Below are 26,554 nucleotides of genomic sequence, written 5' to 3'. Positions count from 1 at the left end.
TAAATACATATTATATACGTATAAGTAAATGACTGATGTTTGACTAATTTAAATTCTAAAGAAAAAGAATTAAGCCGTGTTTGTTTGATTATATAAAATAATTAAACATATATTTTTTTTTAAAAAAAATAATTTTATATATCATATGATAAATTAAATATTAATTAAATAAATCACTTACAATGCGATTTCAACTCAAAAATTTAACCGGTAATCAAATACAATAATCTATTTTAATACTAAAATAACCAAACATAAATATAGATCTAGATCCGCCATTAATATATACAATTATTGCCATTTTCGCAGGTAGGGATGTGGGTAGGGTAGGGCTCTTACATATGACTGGGATCGACATTGACACCGTCTGTTGTAATAGCTTGAACCCGTGGAGGTCCGGCGAGTTCATGTTCGCAATCACCATGTCGCATTTGGTTTTTCCTTTCTGCAGCATGGTCATGGCTGTGGATGCCAACTCGACGAAAGTCAATGGTAAAAATCAAGACACGACAACAATAATTAAGAAATAATCAAGCTTAATTAATTAAAAAAATAATTAAACAAATAGCGCTGGAGAAATAAAAAAAAAAAAAAAAAAAACAAGAGACAGAGAGAGAGATTCAATTAAAATTTAATCATCCAGATCCATAAATGGAAAATTATTTATACAAATATAATATTAAATATTTTAGAATATAATTAATTTCATCTATATATATTCTCAATCCCGACAATGAAATTAATTAATTAATTATTTATACATTAAAAAAAAATATTCGAAAGATGTTTCAAAAACCAAAAAACTATTTTTGCGATCGTTTATAATAAAAAATATGTAATATCCGTGGCAAATTTGAACGAAAGGCGTGTGAAATTCCAAATTCAACCGATTCAACAAAAATAAAACCCCAAATTTGTAAATTTTTAAAATTAATATCTTATTTCCTTGGGATCGGAAAATTAAGTGTCCGAACGAAAGTGTACTGGAGAAAATTTAGAAATTAATCACTATATCCACCTCTACCGCACGCGCACGAGATCTACACAATGAATCAACTCAAAACATAAAGATTCCAACATAAAAACAATGAGATTCAAAATCATTGGAGCGAAAACCGTCGGAGCAAAACACATAAGTCGTTTATCACCAAAAATTGTATGTAATTTCGATATTTGCGTTGATTACCTCTATATCGATACGACTCGAGCATCACAATTGAATGGGTGAGATGCTCGGAGTCGTGATCGACAAGTAAAATATGTATATTGTTCATCGTAATGCCGAAGAAAATACGGAAAGAACGAAGAGAATTAACATAGAACTAAATCGAAAACCAGTCGTAGGAGGGATGACAGTGGATGCCTACACCACTACCATGGCCGGATATTTATAGGCTGAAGAAGCGCATTTAATATAAATTATTTTTTAATAAAAATATATAAATATATACTATATATGTGTAATTAAATGATTGATCTTTTGACTAATTTAAATTCTAAAGAAAAAAAAATTAAGCCGTGTTTGTTTGGTTTTTTTCTGACTTTTTTTTTTTCTAATAAAATCTATATTAAATATATAAAATAATTATAATTTTCATTTAAAAATGATATAAATTCAAAATATATTTGATCATAAACAAACATACATATGTACATTCATAAATGATATATGTATATATTGGCGGCGGCAGCACATCGTGTGCTAATGGACAACACACGGTATAACCACAGACAACACATAATATCCATTAAGATTATTCTTAAATGATTTTTTAAGTGGACTTTTTTGTATTGATTTACATTTTGAGACCGTTAACTTTATTTATATTGGGCCTTAATGTTACCCAATTTATTACGGTATTCGACGAAAATAATTTTATTGGATCGTATCTTTAGGCCGACAAAATTTATTTATATTGGGTCTTAATTCACAATTTTACCCAATTTGATATCCGAAAATAAGGTTATTATAGTAAAAACTATGATCGTATTTTAAGGCCGATAAAATTTATTGATATTTGGTCTTAGATCACTGAAATATTTTATTTCTATTGAGTTTTAATAAGATATTATCCAATTAATTGTCATAGTTTTTTAAAAAATTTTGTATAAAACATTGGATTTTATTCTAAGAAGGACAAAACGATATATTTATATTTAGGTAATAAATAATGGGATTATCTAATTCATTCATTTTCAAAAAAAAAATGTTTTCATTGTAAATATTTGAAATTATGACATGACTCAATTTATTATCATCTTCAAAGAGAACCAATTTTCAAGTCAAGTATAATTAAAAAATTATAATAATGTGACTATAATATAAAAAAAGATTATAAATGAAATAGTTTTGAATTTAAAAATAAAATAAAAAACAACTATTTATATTAAAAATAATTAAATAAAGGGCGTGTGTTTGTTTTGCATTTTGATCTTTTTTATGTAAAGTATTGACACAAAATAATTATATAAGTAATATATAAATAAAAAAATATGTGTAATATATTAATTTTTTTGAAAAAATATATTAAAATTTTTTATTAAAAGAACAAAGCCTTAAGTTTTTGTTCATTCAATATCTTTTATTTTTATTTTTCCTATTCAATAAACAAATATATATACTTATATATATTAAATTTTTTCATTTATTTGTAAAATCAATTTACATTAATAATAATTAAATGTTTAATATTTTTATTTATGTGTATTATATAAAATTTTATTTTTTATATAATAATATTCATATCGTATATATATTTGTAAATATAATTATTAAAATAATTAAACATATATATTTTCAAAAATTAATCTTATATATCATATTATAAATTAAATATTAATTAAACAAATTACTTAAAATGCGACTTCAACTCAAAAATTTAACCGGTAACCAAATACAATAATATATTTTAATACTAAAATAACCAAACACAAATACCGATCTAGATCCGCCATTTTTGGAGGTGGGGTGTGGGTAGGGGTAGGGCTCTTGCATATGACTGGGATTGACATTGATACCGCCTGTTGTAATAGCTTGAACCCGTGGAGGTCCGGCGAGTTCATGTTCGCAATCACCGTGTCATATTTGGCTTTCCCTTTCTGCAGTATGGTCATGGCTACGGATGCCAACTCGACGAAAGTCACTGGTAAAAATCAAGACACAGACAACAATAATAAGAAATAATCAAGCTTAATTAATTTGAAAAAAATCATTACAAGCAAAAGAAAAATAGCACGGGATAAAAAAAAAAAAAAAAAGATTCAATTAAAATTTAATCATCCAGATCGATAAATGAAAAATTATTTATACAAATATAATATTAAATATTTTAGAATATAATTAATTTCATCTATATATATTCTCAATTCCGTCAATGAAATTAATTAATTACTTATTTATACATTTAAAAATATATATTCGAAAGATGTTTCAAAAACCACAAAATTGTTTTTTCGATCGTTTCAATAAAAAAAATATGTAATATCCGTGGCAAATTTGAACGAAAGGCGTGTGAAATTTCAAATTCAACCGATTCGACAAAAATAAAACTCCAAATTTGTAAATTTTTGAAATTAACATGTTATTTCCTCTGGATTCGGAAAATTAAATGTCCGAACGAAAATGTGCCGGAGAAAATTTAGATATTAATCACTATATCCACCTCTACTGCACACGCACGAGATCTACACGATGAATCAATTCAAAACATAAAGATTCCAACTAAAAAACAATGAGATTCAAAACATCGGAGCGAAAACCGTTGGAACAAAACACATAAGTAGTTTATCACAAAATTGTATGTAATTTCGATATTTGCGTTGATTACCTCTATATCGACACGACTCGAGCATCACAATTGAATGGGTGAGATGCTCAGAGTTGTGATCGACAAGTAAAATATGTATATTGTTCATCGTAATACCGGAGAAAATACGGAAAGAACGAAGAGAAAACAGAGAACTAAATCGACGACCAACCGAAGAGAGATGGCAGTGGATGCCTACACCACTGCCATGGCCAGATATTTATAGGCTGAAAAAGCTCATTTAATATAAATTATTTGTTAATAAAAAAATATATAAATACATATTATATACGTATAAGTAAATGACTGATGTTTGACTAATTTAAATTCTAAAGAAAAAGAATTAAGCCGTGTTTGTTTGATTATATAAAATAATTAAACATATATTTTTTTAAAAAAAATAATTTTATATATCATATGATAAATTAAATATTAATTAAATAAATCACTTACAATGCGATTTCAACTCAAAAATTTAACCGGTAATCAAATACAATAATCTATTTTAATACTAAAATAACCAAACATAAATATAGATCTAGATCCGCCATTAATATATACAATTATTGCCATTTTCGCAGGTAGGGATGTGGGTAGGGTAGGGCTCTTACATATGACTGGGATCGACATTGACACCGTCTGTTGTAATAGCTTGAACCCGTGGAGGTCCGGCGAGTTCATGTTCGCAATCACCATGTCGCATTTGGTTTTTCCTTTCTGCAGCATGGTCATGGCTGTGGATGCCAACTCGACGAAAGTCAATGGTAAAAATCAAGACACGACAACAATAATTAAGAAATAATCAAGCTTAATTAATTAAAAAAATAATTAAACAAATAGCGCTGGAGAAATAAAAAAAAAAAAAAAAAAAAACAAGAGACAGAGAGAGAGATTCAATTAAAATTTAATCATCCAGATCCATAAATGGAAAATTATTTATACAAATATAATATTAAATATTTTAGAATATAATTAATTTCATCTATATATATTCTCAATCCCGACAATGAAATTAATTAATTAATTATTTATACATTAAAAAAAAATATTCGAAAGATGTTTCAAAAACCAAAAAACTATTTTTGCGATCGTTTATAATAAAAAATATGTAATATCCGTGGCAAATTTGAACGAAAGGCGTGTGAAATTCCAAATTCAACCGATTCAACAAAAATAAAACCCCAAATTTGTAAATTTTTAAAATTAATATCTTATTTCCTTGGGATCGGAAAATTAAGTGTCCGAACGAAAGTGTACTGGAGAAAATTTAGAAATTAATCACTATATCCACCTCTACCGCACGCGCACGAGATCTACACAATGAATCAACTCAAAACATAAAGATTCCAACATAAAAACAATGAGATTCAAAATCATTGGAGCGAAAACCGTCGGAGCAAAACACATAAGTCGTTTATCACCAAAAATTGTATGTAATTTCGATATTTGCGTTGATTACCTCTATATCGATACGACTCGAGCATCACAATTGAATGGGTGAGATGCTCGGAGTCGTGATCGACAAGTAAAATATGTATATTGTTCATCGTAATGCCGAAGAAAATACGGAAAGAACGAAGAGAATTAACATAGAACTAAATCGAAAACCAGTCGTAGGAGGGATGACAGTGGATGCCTACACCACTACCATGGCCGGATATTTATAGGCTGAAGAAGCGCATTTAATATAAATTATTTTTTAATAAAAATATATAAATATATACTATATATGTGTAATTAAATGATTGATCTTTTGACTAATTTAAATTCTAAAGAAAAAAAAATTAAGCCGTGTTTGTTTGGTTTTTTTCTGACTTTTTTTTTTTCTAATAAAATCTATATTAAATATATAAAATAATTATAATTTTCATTTAAAAATGATATAAATTCAAAATATATTTGATCATAAACAAACATACATATGTACATTCATAAATGATATATGTATATATTGGCGGCGGCAGCACATCGTGTGCTAATGGACAACACACGGTATAACCACAGACAACACATAATATCCATTAAGATTATTCTTAAATGATTTTTTAAGTGGACTTTTTTGTATTGATTTACATTTTGAGACCGTTAACTTTATTTATATTGGGCCTTAATGTTACCCAATTTATTACGGTATTCGACGAAAATAATTTTATTGGATCGTATCTTTAGGCCGACAAAATTTATTTATATTGGGTCTTAATTCACAATTTTACCCAATTTGATATCCGAAAATAAGGTTATTATAGTAAAAACTATGATCGTATTTTAAGGCCGATAAAATTTATTGATATTTGGTCTTAGATCACTGAAATATTTTATTTCTATTGAGTTTTAATAAGATATTATCCAATTAATTGTCATAGTTTTTTAAAAAATTTTGTATAAAACATTGGATTTTATTCTAAGAAGGACAAAACGATATATTTATATTTAGGTAATAAATAATGGGATTATCTAATTCATTCATTTTCAAAAAAAAAATGTTTTCATTGTAAATATTTGAAATTATGACATGACTCAATTTATTATCATCTTCAAAGAGAACCAATTTTCAAGTCAAGTATAATTAAAAAATTATAATAATGTGACTATAATATAAAAAAAGATTATAAATGAAATAGTTTTGAATTTAAAAATAAAATAAAAAACAACTATTTATATTAAAAATAATTAAATAAAGGGCGTGTGTTTGTTTTGCATTTTGATCTTTTTTATGTAAAGTATTGACACAAAATAATTATATAAGTAATATATAAATAAAAAAATATGTGTAATATATTAATTTTTTTGAAAAAATATATTAAAATTTTTTATTAAAAGAACAAAGCCTTAAGTTTTTGTTCATTCAATATCTTTTATTTTTATTTTTCCTATTCAATAAACAAATATATATACTTATATATATTAAATTTTTTCATTTATTTGTAAAATCAATTTACATTAATAATAATTAAATGTTTAATATTTTTATTTATGTGTATTATATAAAATTTTATTTTTTATAAAATAATATTCATATCGTATATATATTTGTAAATATAATTATTAAAATAATTAAACATATATATTTTCAAAAATTAATCTTATATATCATATTATAAATTAAATATTAATTAAACAAATTACTTAAAATGCGACTTCAACTCAAAAATTTAACCGGTAACCAAATACAATAATATATTTTAATACTAAAATAACCAAACACAAATACCGATCTAGATCCGCCATTTTTGGAGGTGGGGTGTGGGTAGGGGTAGGGCTCTTGCATATGACTGGGATTGACATTGATACCGCCTGTTGTAATAGCTTGAACCCGTGGAGGTCCGGCGAGTTCATGTTCGCAATCACCGTGTCATATTTGGCTTTCCCTTTCTGCAGTATGGTCATGGCTACGGATGCCAACTCGACGAAAGTCACTGGTAAAAATCAAGACACAGACAACAATAATAAGAAATAATCAAGCTTAATTAATTTGAAAAAAATCATTACAAGCAAAAGAAAAATAGCACGGGATAACAAAAAAAAAAAAAAAAAGATTCAATTAAAATTTAATCATCCAGATCGATAAATGAAAAATTATTTATACAAATATAATATTAAATATTTTAGAATATAATTAATTTCATCTATATATATTCTCAATTCCGTCAATGAAATTAATTAATTACTTATTTATACATTAAAAAATATATATTCGAAAGATGTTTCAAAAACCACAAAATTGTTTTTTCGATCGTTTATAAAAAAAAAATATGTAATATCCGTGGCAAATTTGAACGAAAGGCGTGTGAAATTTCAAATTCAACCGATTCGACAAAAATAAAACTCCAAATTTGTAAATTTTTGAAATTAACATGTTATTTCCTCTGGATTCGGAAAATTAAATGTCCGAACGAAAATGTGCCGGAGAAAATTTAGATATTAATCACTATATCCACCTCTACTGCACACGCACGAGATCTACACGATGAATCAATTCAAAACATAAAGATTCCAACTAAAAAACAATGAGATTCAAAATCATCGGAGCGAAAACCGTTGGAACAAAACACATAAGTAGTTTATCACCAAAAATTGTATGTAATTTCGATATTTGCGTTGATTACCTCTATATCGACACGACTCGAGCATCACAATTGAATGGGTGAGATGCTCAGAGTTGTGATCGACAAGTAAAATATGTATATTGTTCATCGTAATACCGGAGAAAATACGGAAAGAACGAAGAGAAAACAGAGAACTAAATCGACGACCAACCGAATGAGAGATGGCAGTGGATGCCTGCACCACTGCCATGGCCAGATATTTATAGGCTGAAAATGCGCATTTAATATAAATTATTTTTTAATAAAAAAATATATAAATACATATTATACGTCGTAAGTAAATGACTGATGTTTGACTAATTTAAATTTTAAAGAAAAAAAATTAAGGCGTGTTTGTTTGATTTTTTTAGAACTTTATTTTTCTAATAAAATATATAAAATAATTATAATTTTTATTTAAAAATTATATAAATTCAAAACATATTTGAGCATAAACAAACATGCATATCTACATTAATGAATGATATATGTATATATTGGCGGCGGCACACACTGTGTGCTAATGGACAACACAAGGTATAACCACAGACAACACACACTATGCGCATTAAGATTATTTTTAAGTGGTTTTTGAAGTGTACTTTTTTTTATTGATTTACATTTTGAGACCGTTAACTTTATTTGTATTGGGTCTTATTGTTACCCAATTAATTACGGTATTCAACGAAAATAATTTGATTGGATCGTATATTTAGGCCCACAAAATTTATTTATATTGGATCTTAATTCACAATTTTACCCAATTTGATATCCGAAAATAAGGTTATTATAATAAAAAGTATGGATCATATTTTAAGGCCGATAAAATTTATTGATATTTGATCTTAGATTTCTGATAAATTTTATTTCTATTGGGTTTTAATATGATATTATCCAATTAATTGTCATATGTTTTTTTTAAAAAAGGCCTTTTGTATAAAATATTGGATTTTATTCTAAGACAGACAAAAAGATATATTTATATTTAGGTTATAAATCATGAATTATCTAATTAATTCATTTTCTCATTGTAAAAATTTCAAATTATGACATTACTCAATTTATTATCATCTTCAAAGAAAACCAAAGCATAAATAAAAATTTTAAGTTGACTATAATTACAAAATTATAACAATGTGACTATAATATTAAACAAATATATATATATAAATGAAATATTTTTAAATTAAAAAATAAAATAAAATAAAATAAAATAAAAAATAACTATTTATATTAAAAATAATTAAATAAAGCGTGTTTGTTTGTTTTGCGTTTTGATTTTTTTTATATAAAATATGGACACAGGATAATTGTATAAGTAATACAAATATGAAGAATGTGTGTAATATATTAATTTTTTTGGAAAATCATATTAAAATATTTTATTAAAAGAACAAAGCATTAAGTTTTTGTTCATTCAATATCTTTTATTTTTATTTTTCTATTCAGTAACCAAATATATATACTTATATATATTCAAAATTTTCATTATTTATAAATTCAATTTACATTAATAATAATTAAATATTTAATATTTTTATTTATTTGTATTATATAAAATTTTATTTTTTTATAAAATAATATTCATATCGTATATATATATTTGTAAATATTTTTTTTAAAAATTAATCTTATATATCATATTATAAATTAAATATTAACTAAAAATAACACACTTAAAATGCGACTTCAACTCGAAAAATTTAACAGGTAAACACAATAATCTATTTTAATACTAAAATAACCAAACACTAATACAGATCTAGATCCGCGGTTAATATATACAATTATTCACCATTTTCGGAAGTTGGGGTGTGGGTAGGGGTAGGGCTCTTACGTATGGCTGGGATCAACATTGACACCGCCTATTGTAATAACTTGAACCCATGGAGGTCCGGCGAGTTCATGTTCACAATCACCATGTCGTATTTGGCTTTCCCTTTCTGCAGTATGGTCATGGCTGCGGATGCCAACTCAACGAAAATCTCTGGTAAAAATCAAGACACCACAACAATAATTAAGAAATAATCAAGTTTAATTAATTAAAAATATCATTACAAGGAGACAAAAAATAGCCTCAATTAAAATTTAAAAATATACAAATGAAAAATTAAAATTTAATCATCTAGATCGATATGAAAAATTATTTATACAAATATAATATTAAATATTTTAGAATATAATTAATTTCATCTATATACATTCTCAATCCCGTCAATGCAATTAATTATTTATTTATTTATACATAAAGAAAAATGAATATTCGAAAGATGTTTCAAAGACCACAAAATCACTTCTGCTATCGTTTATAAAAAAAAAATAAATGTAATATCCGTGGCAAATTTGAACGAAAGGCGTGTGAAATTCCAAATTCAACCGATTCGACAAAAATAAAACCCCAAATTTGTAAATTTTTAAAATTTATATCTTATTTCCTCCGGATCGGAAAATTAAGTGTCCGAATGAAAGTGTGCCGCAAAAAATTTAGAAATTAATCACTATATCCACCTCTACTGCACGCGCACGAGATCTACACGATGAATCAACTCAAAACATAAAGATTCCAACATAAAAACAATAAGATTAAAAATCATCGGAGCGAACACCGTCGGAGCAAAACACATAAGTCGTTTATCACCAAAAATTGTATGTAATTTCGATATTTGCATTGATTACCTCTATATCGACACGACTCGAGCATCACAATTGAATGGGTGAGATGCTCGGAGTTGTGATCGACAAGTAAAATATGTATATTGTTCATCGTAATGCCGGAGAAAATACGGAAAGAATGAAGATAATGAACAGAGAACTAAATATAAAACCAGTCGTAGGAGGGATGACAGTGGATGCCCACACCACTATCATGGCCGGATATTTATAGGCTGAAGAAGCGCATTTAATATAAATTATTTTTTAATAAAAAATATATAAATATATATTATATACGTATAAGTAAATGACTGATGTTTGACTAATTTAAATTATAAAGAAAAAAATTAAGGGGTATGTTTTTGGGACTTTTTTTTTTCAATAAAATATATATTAAATATATATAATAATTATAATTTTCATTTAAAAATGATATAAATTCAAAACATATTTGAGCAGAAACAAACATGATATATCATTCATAAATGATATATTTATATATTGGCGGCGGCTACAGTGCTGAACAACACACCGCGTGCTAATAGACAACATACGATATAACTAAAGGCAGCACACAACATGCATTAATATAATAAAATACATAACATGAATTAACATCACATCATATATTCTCACGTAATACAGACAACAATTAATTTTAACACATAACATACTATAATACAGCACACCGGTCTTTATTGCATACACTGTTTTCTTATTTTACGTATGCTGATTTTCTATCGTAACCCTTCTCATATATATTAATTATATATATAAGTATAATTATGCAAGTAATCAAATTTAAAGTTTTAACAAACGATATAATAAAGAAATATGTAAAATTTAAGATTTAGATGAATTTAAAACTATTAATTATCCCTATCAAATAATAATACTATTATTATGTATGATTGTATGTATATATTTATATAAATATTAAATTATTTCCAAAATTCTTTATGTAATAATTATACTTTCTATAAAATTTTATTAAAATATAATTTTACATAGATTCTTTAAAAAACATAGCTTATTAAAAAAAATTATATTAACACCATAATATTATGTTAGTACTTTTTTTAAACTTAATTTTATATTCAGATTCAAATACAAATAAGTAAAAATAAATTTATTGTATACATTTTTATATACTAATTTATTTTTATTATTAATCATATAATTTCGTTTTCTTCAATATTTTATTTTTCAATTTTATACTGTAAAACCTCACCGTAACAATAATTAACTTCTAAATATAAAATTTACATTCAATTATTATTAAAATTAAAATTAAATACAAATATATTTGTTTAGTATTTACTTATTATAATAAATAAATTCATAATATAATGTATTATATTTAGAATCTAATATTATACTCCCTCCGTCCACATACAAAGTAAACATTTACTTTTGGCGCGGTGTTTAAGAAATAATAGTATTTTAATTATAGATGGTAGTTAAAAATAGTAAAATAACATTTTTGCCCTTGCTTTTTGTTGTAAAAATAATGATGTGATGTAAAGTAAGGGTATTTGTGGAAAAAAAAGTGAGCAATTTAATTAAATGTTTACTTTGTAATTGGACTTCCCAAAATAAAAATATGTATATTTTCTAGTTGGACGGAGGGAGTATTTATTATTATTATACTCCCTACGTGTCAACTATTGTGTCTATTTGCTGTAGACACGAGAATTTAGAAGAAGTATAATTAATAAATAATTAAGAATATATTAGTAATTTTATAATTAAATCGAAACCATTATTTGGGTATTAAGTCATTTCTTAGTGATTTTTTAAGTGAACTTTTTTTTTTTTTTTTTATTGATTTGCATTTTGAGACAGTTAACTTTATTTGTATTAGACCTTAATGTTACTCAATTCACTACGGTATTCGACGAAAATAATTTTATTGGATCGTATCTTTAGGCCGACAAAATTTATTTATATTGAGTCTTCATTCACAACTTTATCCAATTTGATATCCGAAAATAAGGTTATTGTAGTAAAACAATAGATCTCGTATTTTAAGGCCGATAAAATTTGTTGATATTAGGCCTTAATTCACAACTTTATCCAATTTGATATCCGATAATAGAGTTATTTAGATCGTATTTTAAGGCCGATAAAATTTATTGATATTTGGTCTTAGATTTCTGATAAACTTTATTTATATTGAGTTTAAATATGATATTATCCAATTCTAAGGTGAGTTTAATCACAAAATTATAATCATGTGAGTATAATATAAAAAATAGATTATTAATGAAATAGTTTTAAATTTAAAAGTAAATAAAATGTAAAAATAGAAGTAACTATTTATATTAAAAATAATTAAATAAAGCGTATAGGCTCGAAACATATTCATTGAGGTGACCTAAATTTCACACTATTTAACTAAGTTTCAATTTCACTTGACACTGTATTCTTAAAATATATATATATTAAAATATTAAATCATATGAAATTCACTCAAAGTTCATTCAATATCTTTTATTTTTAATTTTCTATTCAATAAAAAATATATTTATACATATTCAAAATTCCTCAGTTATTTTACATTAATAATAACTAAATATTTATATTTTTTATTTATTTATATTATATAAAATTTTATGTTTTATAAAACAATATTCGTATTGTATATATATATATATTTACATATAATTATTAAAATAATAAAACATACATTTTTAAATTTTCTAATCTTATATATTATATCATAAACAAATATTAATTAAATAAACCACTTGTAAAATACTGAAATATTTTTGTGCAGCTCATTTATGCCCAAAGCCAAAAAGATTTATAATCTAAAAAACTAATAAATCAAAATTAATCATTCAATATATTACAAGTGAAAGTACGTACCTACCCTTGACTCTTGCTGTCATTGATCAATGATCTCACCTAGTAACAAATTCATTCAACAAGATAGAAATGAACAGCAATGTTATATAAACTGGGAAAAACTTCTAAATAAAAGGTGCAGAGTTCCTAAAGGCCACATGCCATAGGGATCAGCAGATGAACAAAATAAAATCAATTTATTACATACAAATTATGTGTCTCTATACATACACTATTACACAAGTTAAGACTACAATAGATGCACCTGGATCGATCGATCACCGCTTTTTAGCTGATTGGAACTTCACCAACCTCAGCTTCAAACTACTCTCTACAAGAAAATAAAAGACGAGAATCATAAGATGACAAATGCAAAATATATATCTCAATTTAGGATTAGGTATATAAATAAGCTAAGCGAGCAAATTCCGTGCGCAAAGATGGAAATGGAAACTATTAGTGATGTAATGTTGCCGGTGTTACATGACTATTTACAAAAGTATTTTTATAAAATCACCGTGCGTGAAAATGATATTGAGTTTTGACGGGGTAGTATAGCAAATAAAAAAGTATAAAGCCGGGGATACTAAAGAAATATGTGATGCAACTAGAGAGAATGAACTTGCGATTGTCGAGCAAAAATTGAGATGTATTTGTATTACCTGTGTTTTTGTCTGCTCAACTACTTGAATTCAAGCGCACGCCCTTGAAGTTTTGAAAACGAACGATTCCTTTATGTCACCTACACATGATATATAGAGTGTAAAAAAGTAAACTGAATGTTTTTCTATTTTCCGAAAACCATCAAATCAAACGTCTAATTATATCACTATCAAATATTATTTCAATTAATCTCAAACTGCAAATTCAAATCCAAACATTAAAGAAATACATCCCAAAGTGCGTTTGCTTGTGCATTTCTATCCAGAGACATCAAATCAAATCAAATCTCTATTATATGATACTAATATCACATCAAACAATCATTTTAATTCAGGTCCAAAATCCAAGACTCAACTCCTAAATGCACAAACATAATTTGTTTCTATAAATTTCTATCACATGACTGAGTAACAATTTGAAATGTTTGTCTGTGCAGATTCTTTAACCAACAATTACATATATAAAAAAACGTTGATGGCATTCATTGTCAAAATCAGATAGATAAAACTACACATACTTTGATTGATTGATAAGCTTCAAAAGATCTCTATGTCCTAATTCAGACAACCATAAGTCCACTTCAAACATCACTCCTAATCTACATTCCAAATTCGATCATAAAATCATCAAAGACTTTGAATTATAATAATATTATGTTTATGTAAAACCAATTTCCACATAATTGATGCTGGTGTTGGGTGCAATCCAAAGTAAATATTGGAAGATGCGGAAAAAATCTACATCTTATAAATCCAACATAAATTCCAGCATTTTGGAGAAAGTCCAAAAATAATACCATCATATTAGTATTTAGTTAGCTCAGTTCCAACATTTGGAACTTTAACATTATTTATCAGTAATTTTTTTCCAAAAAAAAAAAAGACACATTACATTAATTTAATTTTTTTTCTGTCACAAAATATAATATCAAATACCCAACTTTTTTTATTGTTTTTAAAATTTTCCCAAAACTTGCATGTAAATAGAGCTTAATTATATCAAGATTACATAGATGCCGCATAAAGATCAAACCTTTGCAAACTTCAATCCATAGAAAATCAATGATATGTCAGCTTTAAAACCAATATATCCACATCTACAACAAACTATAAATCAAGATTACATAGAAATATCGCATAAAGATCAACCCTTTTCAAACTTCAATCTTAAAATAAAATCAAATCAAAAAGATCATTACCAATTTACAGGAGCTGCGAACCAGATGCAGATACCAAAAGCTCCTCTGCTCCTTCTCGGTCCATCGATCAGCTCTCACAACAAATTAAAGAATCCCAATCCCACCAATTTTTACTGTTCTAGCTCCAAAGGAGGAAGAAATTAAACAATATGGTAAATCTGAATATAAATCAATTCGCAATTAATAAGTGTGGGTGATTCTTGCTGATGAGCTACACTAGTAGCCACTTTCGGCTCTGAAAATTTGCCTTCTCTGGATCAACAGAAATGCCGCCACACAGACCTGCAAGATCACCCCAACTCCGATGAACATCAAACCGACTTTCTTCCCGGCGTTGAGCCCCGCCGGCGTTGATGGAGATCTGTGTTTAATATGGCCGCCGCCGTGGTCCAGAGACAACGGTGGGGCTCTCCTTGGCCGGTGGTGCGGCGGTGGCGGTGGGGGAGGAGAATGCGGTGGAGGAGGGGGAGGGGGTGTGGAAGGAGGCTGCGGCGGCGGCGGCGGCGGAGGAGGAGGAGGAGGAGGAGGAGGGGCAGGAGGGGTTAGGTTTAGGTTTAGGTTTAGGTTTCCTTGAGACTCAACAATGAGAGCAAAGAAACCAAAGCAAAGAGCAGCAACCAAAGTGAGAATCGAAGAATCCATAGAAGTAATTAAAATCAGTAAAATAACCTCCAGCTAACTTCAATCAAACATAGCTTTTTTTTTCCCACATTAATTGCATCTTTGATTGAAAACTATTGATTCATCGAAACCAGGCTCCTCAAATCTCTTCTCGAAATTCAGAGAAAACCCATCTCAAAGATTTGGCTTTCTTCGAAAAAAACACCTCTTCAAATTGAAGAATCCAATCCGACAAGTAGTGTAACACTAATCCTATAAAACTGCTAACTGATTTACTGATAAGAACTGTGGAATTAATCACAAATGGCAGCAAATGCTATGGAGGTTCAGAGAGAGAGAGAGCTTAACGGTTAAAGGAATTATGACAAGAGGTTTTGCTCGTTATGGGTAAATTTAATGAATACAGGAACACTCCAGCTGTAAATTAATTATCCACAAATTTATGATATTCTTAAAATTTCCACGCGTCAATTTCGATATATTTCTTGCCAATCTTACCATAATTAACTGCACAAATAATCAAAATTAAAGACAATTAACTTTTTTTAGCTAACTACATCCCAAACAGTTCATGAAAACATTAAACCGAATAGTACTTGGCATATTTTATATTTTGCAACATTTAGTTTTAGCTAGTTTAATGTTTCAACTTTCTTTCCTATTCCTAAAAATTAAATGTGAGCCTAAACAAATCTAAACGAAGAGTACCCATTTTTGTCGCACTGGAAAATTATTACATATATAACAGATATATTTATTTGTGTCATTATATTTAATATTAAAAATATTATTATATTTGTACAATTTTTTTTATAAATATTCTTTTATTAATATTATAAAATAGTAATAAAAATATTTTAGTAATTTTTTTTTAATTTATATTATATTTTAATATAATAATTACTGTTCCAATATATATAATAATAGAATAGTTCACAGGTTAATCAGGCATATAATTGGTTTCCTCGTGGATCTAAGATTCCCTGCCCTTTATAGATGCACAATAATATTATAACATAAGAAATACACACATATGTATATATATATATAAAAAGACAGTGATGACTGATGAGCAGATCAACCGGTGTGGAGCACCTAGAAATTCCAAGATTTTGTATTCCCTAAAATTCATAATTTAATTAAATAATAAAATAGGTGGTGAAGAAAGAACAGTACTGGGTGAAGAAGAAAGAACAAGAAGATAGATTTTGGTTGAAGGTAAATTAATTTGAATGTCATCATCAGCCCCCACTTTCAGACTCCTCACATAAAATATAATATATATACTCTCTTCCTCCTAGTAAATATCCATATTTTTTGTACGTAATTTTAAAAATATTAGTATTATATTGAGATATAGTAGAAATAAAATAGAAATGACTAAAATAACTTTATTAGTACGTGTGATATAAAAGGTAATGGTATTTGTGTAATATATTGTAAGTTGTAAAAATATTTGTAAAGTTAGGTAGATAGTACAGTTACTCGAAAAAAAAATTGATACTTTATTATGGAACGGACTAAAATAAAAAAATAGATACTTTGTTGTGGGACGGAGGGAGTATTATATGTATATGTGTATAAATACATATATATATATATATATACACTGTATATACATAATTGTATTAAAAGAGACTGAAAGAGTACTTTTTAATCCATTTGGTAAGCATAAATTTTGTTATATTTTTCTAATTTTTACACATAAAAAATATAAATATTTACAGTGGACAGAAATAATAGTATGACAAGCAAGACCAAAAAAGTTGAGGGGCTTTGGACCGTGACATTGCGGTCACAAATCACCATTTATTTTGTCATATTGTGGATCTACCTAGTTATGCTTATACTTCTGTCAATTCATTGCTTGGGCCATTTGAGGCTCATATATATATATATATATATTGCCTTAGCCCAACGCAGCTTTAAAGGCTGGGGGGTTAGTAAATAATAATTCATCGGCAGGTAATTCTGAACGTATAAAGTATAATTAGTAAATAATTAAAAATAATTAGTAAAAATAATTATAAATTAAATACTTTAATTAAGATTAAAAAATTATAAAATTTAAAATACGATTAAAATATATAATTATATTTTTAAAAAATAAAAGCACAAATTATGTGAAACAAACGAAAATAAAAAATATAAACAAATTATGTGGAACTGAACGAGTAATGAACAAAGAGGACCAATAGAAAGCACATATTTGATTTCACCTTATTATTACTTTTTATATATCTTTTTAATGGAATGATGTTTTTTTTTTTTTTTCATCAGACAATCTAATTACAATGAAACTCTCCAGATCCTCTGCAATATTGATGAACCATGGAGATAGATTTAATTCAGCCACTCAGGAGTAATATATGATGCAGATATATATAGTTGCAGTCTTAATTGTGTTAGTTTATTTATTTTCGGATAACATTATAGGTGTGTTTGTCGGGGTTTTGGATTTTGAGTTATGATTTGAATAGTAAAAATTTTGAATTTGAATAGTTGTACGATGTGATATAAATAGGTGTTGATTTAATACTTCGAATATAAATTGATTTTTAGTATAATATAAAAAATAAAAAATAGATGTTTGATTTGATATTTTTTGGAAAAAAAAAATTAAATGAATAATGTATTTAAAATCCAATTCCCAAACAAACACACCCTATATATAATTTATTTATTTTAATTTTAACAAATAATAATCAAATTGTTATGGTTTTATTTCTTTTACTTACATTATTATTTTTTTTAACTCGTTTTTTTTTTCATTTTATTTTTTACATGCTCTACTTTTATATTACTTTCTTTGTAATTACAAATAAATTATAATTATTTTTAGCTGAGGAATGAAGTATTATATTTTAATTATTGTGTCCAAACAAACAAACATAAACATTAAGAACGAACGGAGCAAATTTTATACTCCTATAATACTACAATTATTTGTTATTATTAATTATTTTTAGAGAAGCGTATCTATTCTGTTTTAAATATTGTACAATAAATTAAAAATATAAAAGACATAATATCATTAAATATCATAAAAGTATTTTATTCTAAATATAATTCATTATCTATGTTATAATTAAGGTTCAAATTTAAAATTCAGAAAACTTCAAAATATAAAAAAATAAATAAAATTAAACACCTAGGTTTCTAGATTATTATTTATTATATTGATTTTTTTGTGTATTTATTCTAATATAATATATTTTAAATAGTTGCTTGAATATAATATTTTTAAAATAAAATAACATAATCATTTTTTTTTTTACCATCTTGGATTATTTTATATTTTTGTTATTAGTTAGTAACACCGGCAAAAGTATTATTAAAATATTTTTTATTTTTTAAAAATATTTTATAAATAGTAATAGTTTTATTTAAAATATAATATCTTGTGAGGGAGGGTAATCGTATTGAATTGGAAAATTAGTATAATGTTGATTTTTCCGGATGATATAGTATAGGCATGATATATATTTTTATTTTATACCATACATGTGGTATGAAATAAAGACATGTTATTTATTTATAATTATAACGTGTATTGTATAAGAGTATATTATAGCTAAAATCAACTAATATAAAACCATATACATGGGAATGCTTAAGGTATTGATTTAGAAAATTCAACAAATCAGCACTCATAATATATATATATATATATAAACAATACATATTCTTATTATATACAACATATATTGTATAGAATAAAAATACGTGTTGTTTGTTCATAATTATATGTGTATATTATGTGCTAAAATCAACTGTTGTGTATCATTTATGAGACTATAACATGCGTTGTTAGTTCATATATTGTATGTGTATTATATTAACATATATCATGTATTGTCTATAATAATATTATGTGCCGCCATAAAGCACATGATGTGCTTTTCAAAATTTAGCATTGTAGTTGTTGCTCATTATATATATATAAAGTACAAATAACAAAAATATCAAGATTATTTTACATACTTCTATTCACTAATAAAATACTACTCCCTTTGTCCCACATACCATGTCCACGGTGCCCTTTCTATCTGTCTTACATTTCATGTCAGTTTCTTTTTTTGAAAAATGATTACACACTTTAATCTCATTTTAAACTTTTTAATTTATTTTTTTAATTTTAATTAAACTAATTAGTTATCTTAATCTTAATATATAATTATTTATATTATAAAATAATTATTTTTACTAATACATTCTTAATATCTACTAATTACACCTCTCCTAAAATACCGTATCTACAGTGTAGCAGACACGGTATATGGGACGGAGGGAGTATTATTTTTTTATCTATTAAAAAAATTCAAATGAATATTTTCATTCAAGATGAAAGTATTTTTTATGTTAAAAAGTTACAAAAATAGTACTCCCTCCATCTCGCAAGAAGATTGTCATTTGGTTTTTGCGTCATTGTAGTTAATATTAAAAATATTCTTGTATTTGAATAATTTACTCGACAAATATCATTGTATATGTATTATAAGAGACTAAGAAATATATTTTTGTTTCCTTTTCTTTTCTTAATTTGTACTACATTTTGATATCATAATTAATATTAAAAAATCAATACGCAAAAAGTCAATAACAACCTTCTTGCGGAACGAAAAAAGTATAATATTTTACTAAAAAAAATACAATAATATTTTTAAATTACATAGTATACTTGTCCGGCTTTAAGAATTTCGTTTATTTTTTTTCATGTTAATTTATTATTATTAATTATTATATAAAAATGTATTACAAATTAAGAAAAAATTACAAAATATTTTCATTAATGTTTTATAATACTAATAGAAAGATATTTGTAAAAAATATTATACAAATATAAGAATATTTTTAATATTAATTAGAATGAATGAGACCTTAGAGTCGGACGGAGAGAATACAAAGTAAAATATAAATACAAATACAAATTTAATTTTAAAAAATGAGTAAAAAAATCATGATTTTATGCCATTTTTTAAAATGGGCACAAATTTTTTACTAGAGTAAAAAATAACGATTTGAATGGAAAATGTTCTCGCTTCAGGACATTTATAATGAGGTGACATGATTAGACAATCCTGTACAAACTGCACCCAGGGATGCAATGTGTCTATATTAACATATTTTCTTCAAAATTACAGGTGTGGTCTTTTAATAAAAATCACAATTTTTTAATAACATATATATATTTTTTAAAAAAATAATAATAATCCTTAGTTGTATAAAATTATGCTTATTTGATCAGCAGAACTTTTTTTTTTAAAAAAAAAAGAGTGATTTAAAATAGAATAATTTTTTATAATAAAAAAAATTAAAATGAAATTTTTTAATAAAAATGAAAAAAAAAAATAAAAAAAATTTGAATAAAAAAAAAGTATATTATACAAACTTATTATTTTTATATTAAAAAAAATATTTCTTCAGATAATTTTACTAAACAAACAAATCAGTATTTTAAGGATTTAAATATTATTTTTAAACTTTATTGTTATTTAAAAGATTAAATCAGATACGTCCTTATCTCATGTTAAAAATTTTATTTAAAATCTAAAATATGTTTGTGATAATCCCAATATACCTCACTGAAGAAAGTTAAATTGCTTAAAAAAGATAAAAAAATATATATATATATTTAATCATATATACATATTATTTTACACGGAAAGAAAGAAATTATTATAAGGTACACGTCAAATTACTCCTCAATAATGATTCCAGAGCAGAATTTTGCGGAATAAATTGTACTAAAAGAGGGTAGATAGGCTTTAGGCTTATGACTTGATAAAAGGCTAAAGACACAGCTAATTTTCCACACAGGAGATTTCCTTTTCATTCATCATCCTATAGGAAAAAGGCAAGAAATGAATGAAGCCCGAATCCCGCAGGTGGAGTAAACGAGGATAGAGAGAGGCAGAAAGAGAGAGAGTGAGAGAGAGAGAGAGGAGAGAGACACACACACGCACACCACACAAGTATCTATCTATCTGTCAAGTCACCTACAAATTCTAGAGAGAGAAAAGATATTCCATTCCATAAAACCGCCAGAGAAATATAGAGAGAGAATTTCCCTATTCTTCCTCGATTTCATTTTTCGGATTGTCAGTCAAACTCGATTCGAACCAAACCCCAAGATAAGAAATAAATCTCCTACCCTTTATTTATTTATTTTTTATCTCTGATTTTAAGATTTCAGAACCTCTCTCTCTCTCTCTCTCTCTCTCTCTCTCTCTGCGTTCAATCGATCACTCACTCCCTAATTGGCTATCTATATGTTTTTGACAACACATTCTTGAAACTAGCAAGAAAAAGGAGAGGGGAAAGGAGATATGGTCCTGAATTCTAAGGTAAATTTTTTTAAAACAAATGGGTTTTTTCTTTTCTTTTGTGGGTTTCTTGTTGTTTTACTAAATGCATGTGTTTGATTTCGAATCTGGGGGCTGTTTTGTTCTTGTTAAAGTTCTTTGGCAATTTGTTGCAAATATTTATTATGGTAATTGGGGTGTGTGCGTGTGGTACTCATACGGGTATGATACTATTTCTCTGCCTATTCTACAGAGGAATTTAATGGAGTGTTGGGAGTAAAGGGTAGCCTTTAGCCCTGCACAGTTGTTAATGAAGTTTTTTTTTTAGTTATTGTTTATTTTTATGCTGTTCTGTTCTGTTGAATAGTTTCAGATCTATACTCTTCAGAAAAAGGCAAAGCCCTATCATGATTTTGAAATAATTATGATAGTACTGTGTAATATGTATATATATATGTATGTATTTTATACTGTTGAATTTGAATATGGTGTTGAAACTTGCAAATATTGCATTTGGTGAAAAAGTTGTTCCATAGTTTGGTTGAGGAAAGATATGAATGATTAATGCTTCTAGGATTTTGTGAATTCAATTATTCGGAATTATGTTGATTCAGGTTACATGGCTTAAAGGAAACAATAATGAATTGTTTTGTGCAGAGGTTGTAATGTGGTTTCATGATTAAAGCAGAAGGAGATGGAAGACAACATATATTCTGGGATGGGCAATGATGCAAGAATTGAGGGAAAAGTTCTTCAGGCATTTGAGAAAAACTTTGTACAGGTTCAGGGTATTTTGGACCAGAACAGGCTGTTGATCAATGAGATAAGCCAGAATCAGACTTCGAAAATCCCGGATAATTTGAGTCGAAATGTGGGATTGATTAGAGAGCTAAATAACAACATTAGAAGAGTGGTTGATATCTATGCAGATCTCTCAAATTCTTGTGCCAAATCAATGGAGATTTCCGATGAGGGAGAATCGAAATCTGATGAAAGAGGTGGGCAAAAGAGGATGAGGTCAAGCAGTTGATCAATCATGTTAGGAGTTGTTCTGATTGATATGAATTTGGATTTCGATTTCTTGTTAAGTATTCTTGTATCAGGGAAGAACAATAGATACACATTTCTTTCTAGTTTTAATTCAGCTTTCTTGATTGGAATTTGGAATTCAGCTGTTTGAGGGTTTTAAGCTGTTGAAATCTTGAATGATTAATAACAACTAGTGATGTTAACAGGCACAAAGAGAATAGAGAATAGATTCTAGGGCAGTGCATTATCATTTTTTGACTAGTATTTTGTCTTAGTTGATTAGTGGGGAATATTAATTTGTTAGCATTCTAGAGACAGAATCATTGAGATAAGAATCTTAAATAAAAGCAGATATGAATAATGTTAAACCAGATGAGTAATATTTAAAGACTACAAGGCTAATGACAGATTAGTAGGGTACCTTATCGTCGAATTCGTATTTGTGGAGGTTCTACTGTGCTGCCTCATCCATCAATGTAGTGAAGGATTTTTTCCAATCAGAAACTTTTTCATCTCCATTGACAACCTGTTGCATTATTATCAAGGAAATTATGAGTCGAGAACCTGAAAAGAGGTCATAGGAAGTGTTTTTCAAACCTCAAATGTCAGCCCTTTTTGTGGGACATTGTCAAGAGCTTCTACACAGATTAAGGCAGCATCCCCTTTGCTAAGGCTGCCCTTTGCTGCACTACCCTGCCATGAATTTGTTAGCATCAGCATTGAAGATAAGATTGAAATCTTGATCTCGCAAATTTGTGCATTGAACCCATCAAAGGTTGTAAGATATTTGGGTTATTTCGAGGTTAACTACCTCTTTGAAATTGAAACCTTGCTCGCCTCCTGGGGTGTTCTTTAGGACCCCAGTTCTGATGATGGTGTAGGGAATCCCAGATGACTTCACTGCATTTTCATCTTGCTCTGCTACGTTTCTTGAGTTCTTGTTTATGACTGCTTGAATACCCGTATAATCCCTATAAACAGACAACTACAAACTTCACCATCTTACACTATTTCTGTGTTGCTATAGCTGTGAGCCAAATGTTTACCAGAAATTGAGGGTACCTGAGATAATAAGATTACATGCCGAATACCTTTCCAGTTGTCGATATTGCACAAAAATCCTTCCTGAAAATAACGCACATCATATGTATTTCCATCAAAATGAATGATCAAGAAATACATGATTCTAGTGTAGAGGAATTTCTAGTTGGCACTATGCTTCTTTTTCTACTTACCAGTTGCCAATTTTTAGGTGTAAGAAAACATATTCAGAGTCTCACACTTACAGTTGGACAAATAACGACGCGAACTCCTTGTAAAGCCTTCTTAAAGAATGCTCTATCCTTTGCATCTCCCACCAATGACTATAAACAGAACAGCACTAAAGAATTTTAGGAACAGAAGTACAAGAAGCAAGAATTAGGCTATCGAATGGTTTTTGCAATGCAACAACCTCAACGTAAGTGCCGAAGGCTTCCATGGTAACCCGCTTATCCTTCACCAGTGCTTTTATTCGAACTTTTTTAACTATGAGTGCAAGAATGATCATCTGTGGATATGAAGATGAAGATACATAATACATAACAATGTACAATGTGAGATTTGTTTATTGTTCTTGATCACAACCTTGTAAAAATCTTTGTTTAATGAATCGAAGGTTTTAGCATATAGGATCCAATCTAGACGAGAAGGTTGAATAATGAGAATCATCACCTGACCAATCTCACTGTCTCCATCAGTTACTAACACTGCATCTCTGACTTCTTCCTCTTTAATTTCCAGATAAGTACAGCAAAACATTATTGATATTCAAGATTCAATTGATAATTAAAATTGATTAACAAAGCTGGAAATCAACTAAACAATACTGGATATAATATGACCTGAAACCTCATCTTGATCCAATTCATTTTCATCTTCCTGCATAAGATCAGGTGCTCCATACCATTTCCTCAGCTTCGGACCTCCTACACAGACACAAGCATAATAACAATGAATCAAATAATCCTAAAGCAAACTAGTACAGAACTGATTCAGTAACTGAAACAACAAAGTAATCAATATATATGGTGAAAAAAGATAAACAACGTGTTCAACGACATATTATTCAATATAAAACGAAGACAACACAATTTTAAAACCACTACACAAAATACACTTCCATGACAAACAGCACATTTAGATGATGAATCCTACTTCAGTGCACCAGCAAAAAAGTCTAACAAATCCAGCTAAGAAAAAAGCGTCCAGTTCCGAAAATTAAAATGAGTGAAAAACAGAAAGTATAAAAGGATCACTACCTTCAATGTAATCGAGAATTTGGTCCATGAAACCGATCTTCTTCTTCTTGGATGAGAAGCACGCAAATGAAAATCGCTTCTCGGAAGTCGACGAAACCCCGCTTTTCATGGAAATCCGCCTGCAGTCGACGGAAGCGCGCCAGAGGAAGGACAGTGCTGAAGCTGAAGCTGAACCCGCCATTGATGCAACTTTTCGGATTGTTTTGCCCCCAGTGAATGCTTATCTACGCTTTTAAATCTCATCCAAATAGCGATTTCAGTACAGCCATTCCAGCGCTTTTAATACAAGAAGGAGAAAAACGCATTTTAAGGGATTCTACAATATAAATATAATAGTCCGTACGTCCCTTCACAATTGATATCATTTGTCTTTTTCTATTTTGTATAAAATTTATAAACTAAAATATAATTAACAAGTATAAATAAATTTAATTAACTATTTCATCTATTCCAATATAATAGTCTTATTTATAATTTTTGTCTGTCTTAAAACAATGGTCTTGTTTCCATAAATAATCATATTACCATAAAACTATCGTTATTTTTTTATTATTATTACACAATTGTCACTATTTTTTACACTAATATACTCACAAAGACAAAAAAATTATTTATCTTATTTTTTACCAACTACCAATGTCAATATTCTTCAAATCCAATATCAACACAATAAGACTATACTTTTTGGGACGGAGAGAGTATATAACGTATAACACATCCATTCAAAACCTATTTATTTCTATATCTACATTTAAAATTTAATATCTTTTATAAAATTAATTATGTTAATTATAAATAAATAAATTATTTTATTTACTTGTATTATAAAAAAATTTATTCTTATATTCATATTGTATATATCTTTTATTGCAATATAATTTTTAAAATATTTAAATACATATTTTAAAATTTTTAATCATATATATTAGATTTATTTTAAAACTATTAACATTATTAATTATACACGAAACAATAAAATCATATCATAATTTATGATTATTATTAAATAATTAAACATAATTTTCTTAAATATTCTGTTCTTAAT

At 27.1% G+C, this 26,554-nt stretch overlaps 3 protein-coding genes across 12 annotated transcripts in view; 1 reads left to right on the top strand and 2 right to left on the bottom strand.

Annotated features, from left to right (window-relative positions):
- LOC127240823 (uncharacterized) overlaps positions 1-16,727 on the bottom strand; it is a 29,453-nt gene extending 12,726 nt beyond the window's left edge. For 3 of the 9 annotated variants that reach the window (XM_051259688.1, XM_051259679.1, XM_051259658.1), the window contains exons 1-2: positions 15,255-16,727; positions 14,056-14,135 (exon numbers count right to left, since the gene is read on the bottom strand). In XM_051259688.1, the coding sequence (XP_051115645.1) occupies positions 15,471-15,896 (426 nt within the window). In that variant the 5' untranslated portion in view covers positions 15,897-16,727 and the 3' untranslated portion in view covers positions 14,056-14,135; positions 15,255-15,470. The other 6 variants (XM_051259701.1, XM_051259694.1, XM_051259649.1 and 3 more) reach the window with 4 other exon arrangements.
- A 4,720-nt stretch (positions 16,728-21,447) lies between these two features.
- LOC127241161 (uncharacterized) lies at positions 21,448-25,725 on the bottom strand. 2 transcript variants are annotated; one of them, XM_051260091.1, is made up of 10 exons: positions 25,510-25,725; positions 25,093-25,176; positions 24,923-24,978; positions 24,663-24,758; positions 24,496-24,573; positions 24,272-24,334; positions 24,021-24,194; positions 23,807-23,902; positions 23,631-23,735; positions 21,448-21,719 (listed from the first exon to the last, which is right to left on the bottom strand). In XM_051260091.1, the coding sequence occupies exons 1-9, from the start codon at positions 25,688-25,690 to the stop codon at positions 23,661-23,663; spliced, it is 903 nt and encodes a 300-aa protein (XP_051116048.1). In that variant the 5' UTR covers positions 25,691-25,725; the 3' UTR covers positions 21,448-21,719; positions 23,631-23,660. The 2 variants fall into 2 exon arrangements, with proteins under 2 accessions (XP_051116048.1, XP_051116039.1); XM_051260082.1 differs by lacking the exon at positions 21,448-21,719 and having other exon boundaries at positions 23,533-23,735.
- Positions 21,846-23,340, top strand: LOC127241174 (protein ELF4-LIKE 4-like). The gene is made up of 2 exons (XM_051260099.1): positions 21,846-22,222; positions 22,838-23,340. The coding sequence occupies exon 2, from the start codon at positions 22,875-22,877 to the stop codon at positions 23,208-23,210; it is 336 nt and encodes a 111-aa protein (XP_051116056.1). The 5' UTR covers positions 21,846-22,222; positions 22,838-22,874; the 3' UTR covers positions 23,211-23,340.
- Positions 25,726-26,554: the final 829 nt, after the last annotated feature.

This window comes from Andrographis paniculata, unplaced genomic scaffold (assembly GCF_009805555.1).
Source record: "Andrographis paniculata isolate CXL003 unplaced genomic scaffold, ASM980555v1 Contig18END, whole genome shotgun sequence".
NCBI lineage: Eukaryota > Viridiplantae > Streptophyta > Magnoliopsida > Lamiales > Acanthaceae > Andrographis > Andrographis paniculata.
The sequence above is the reverse complement of the archived record's forward strand: the minus strand, read 5'-3'. Positions and strand labels throughout refer to the sequence as shown.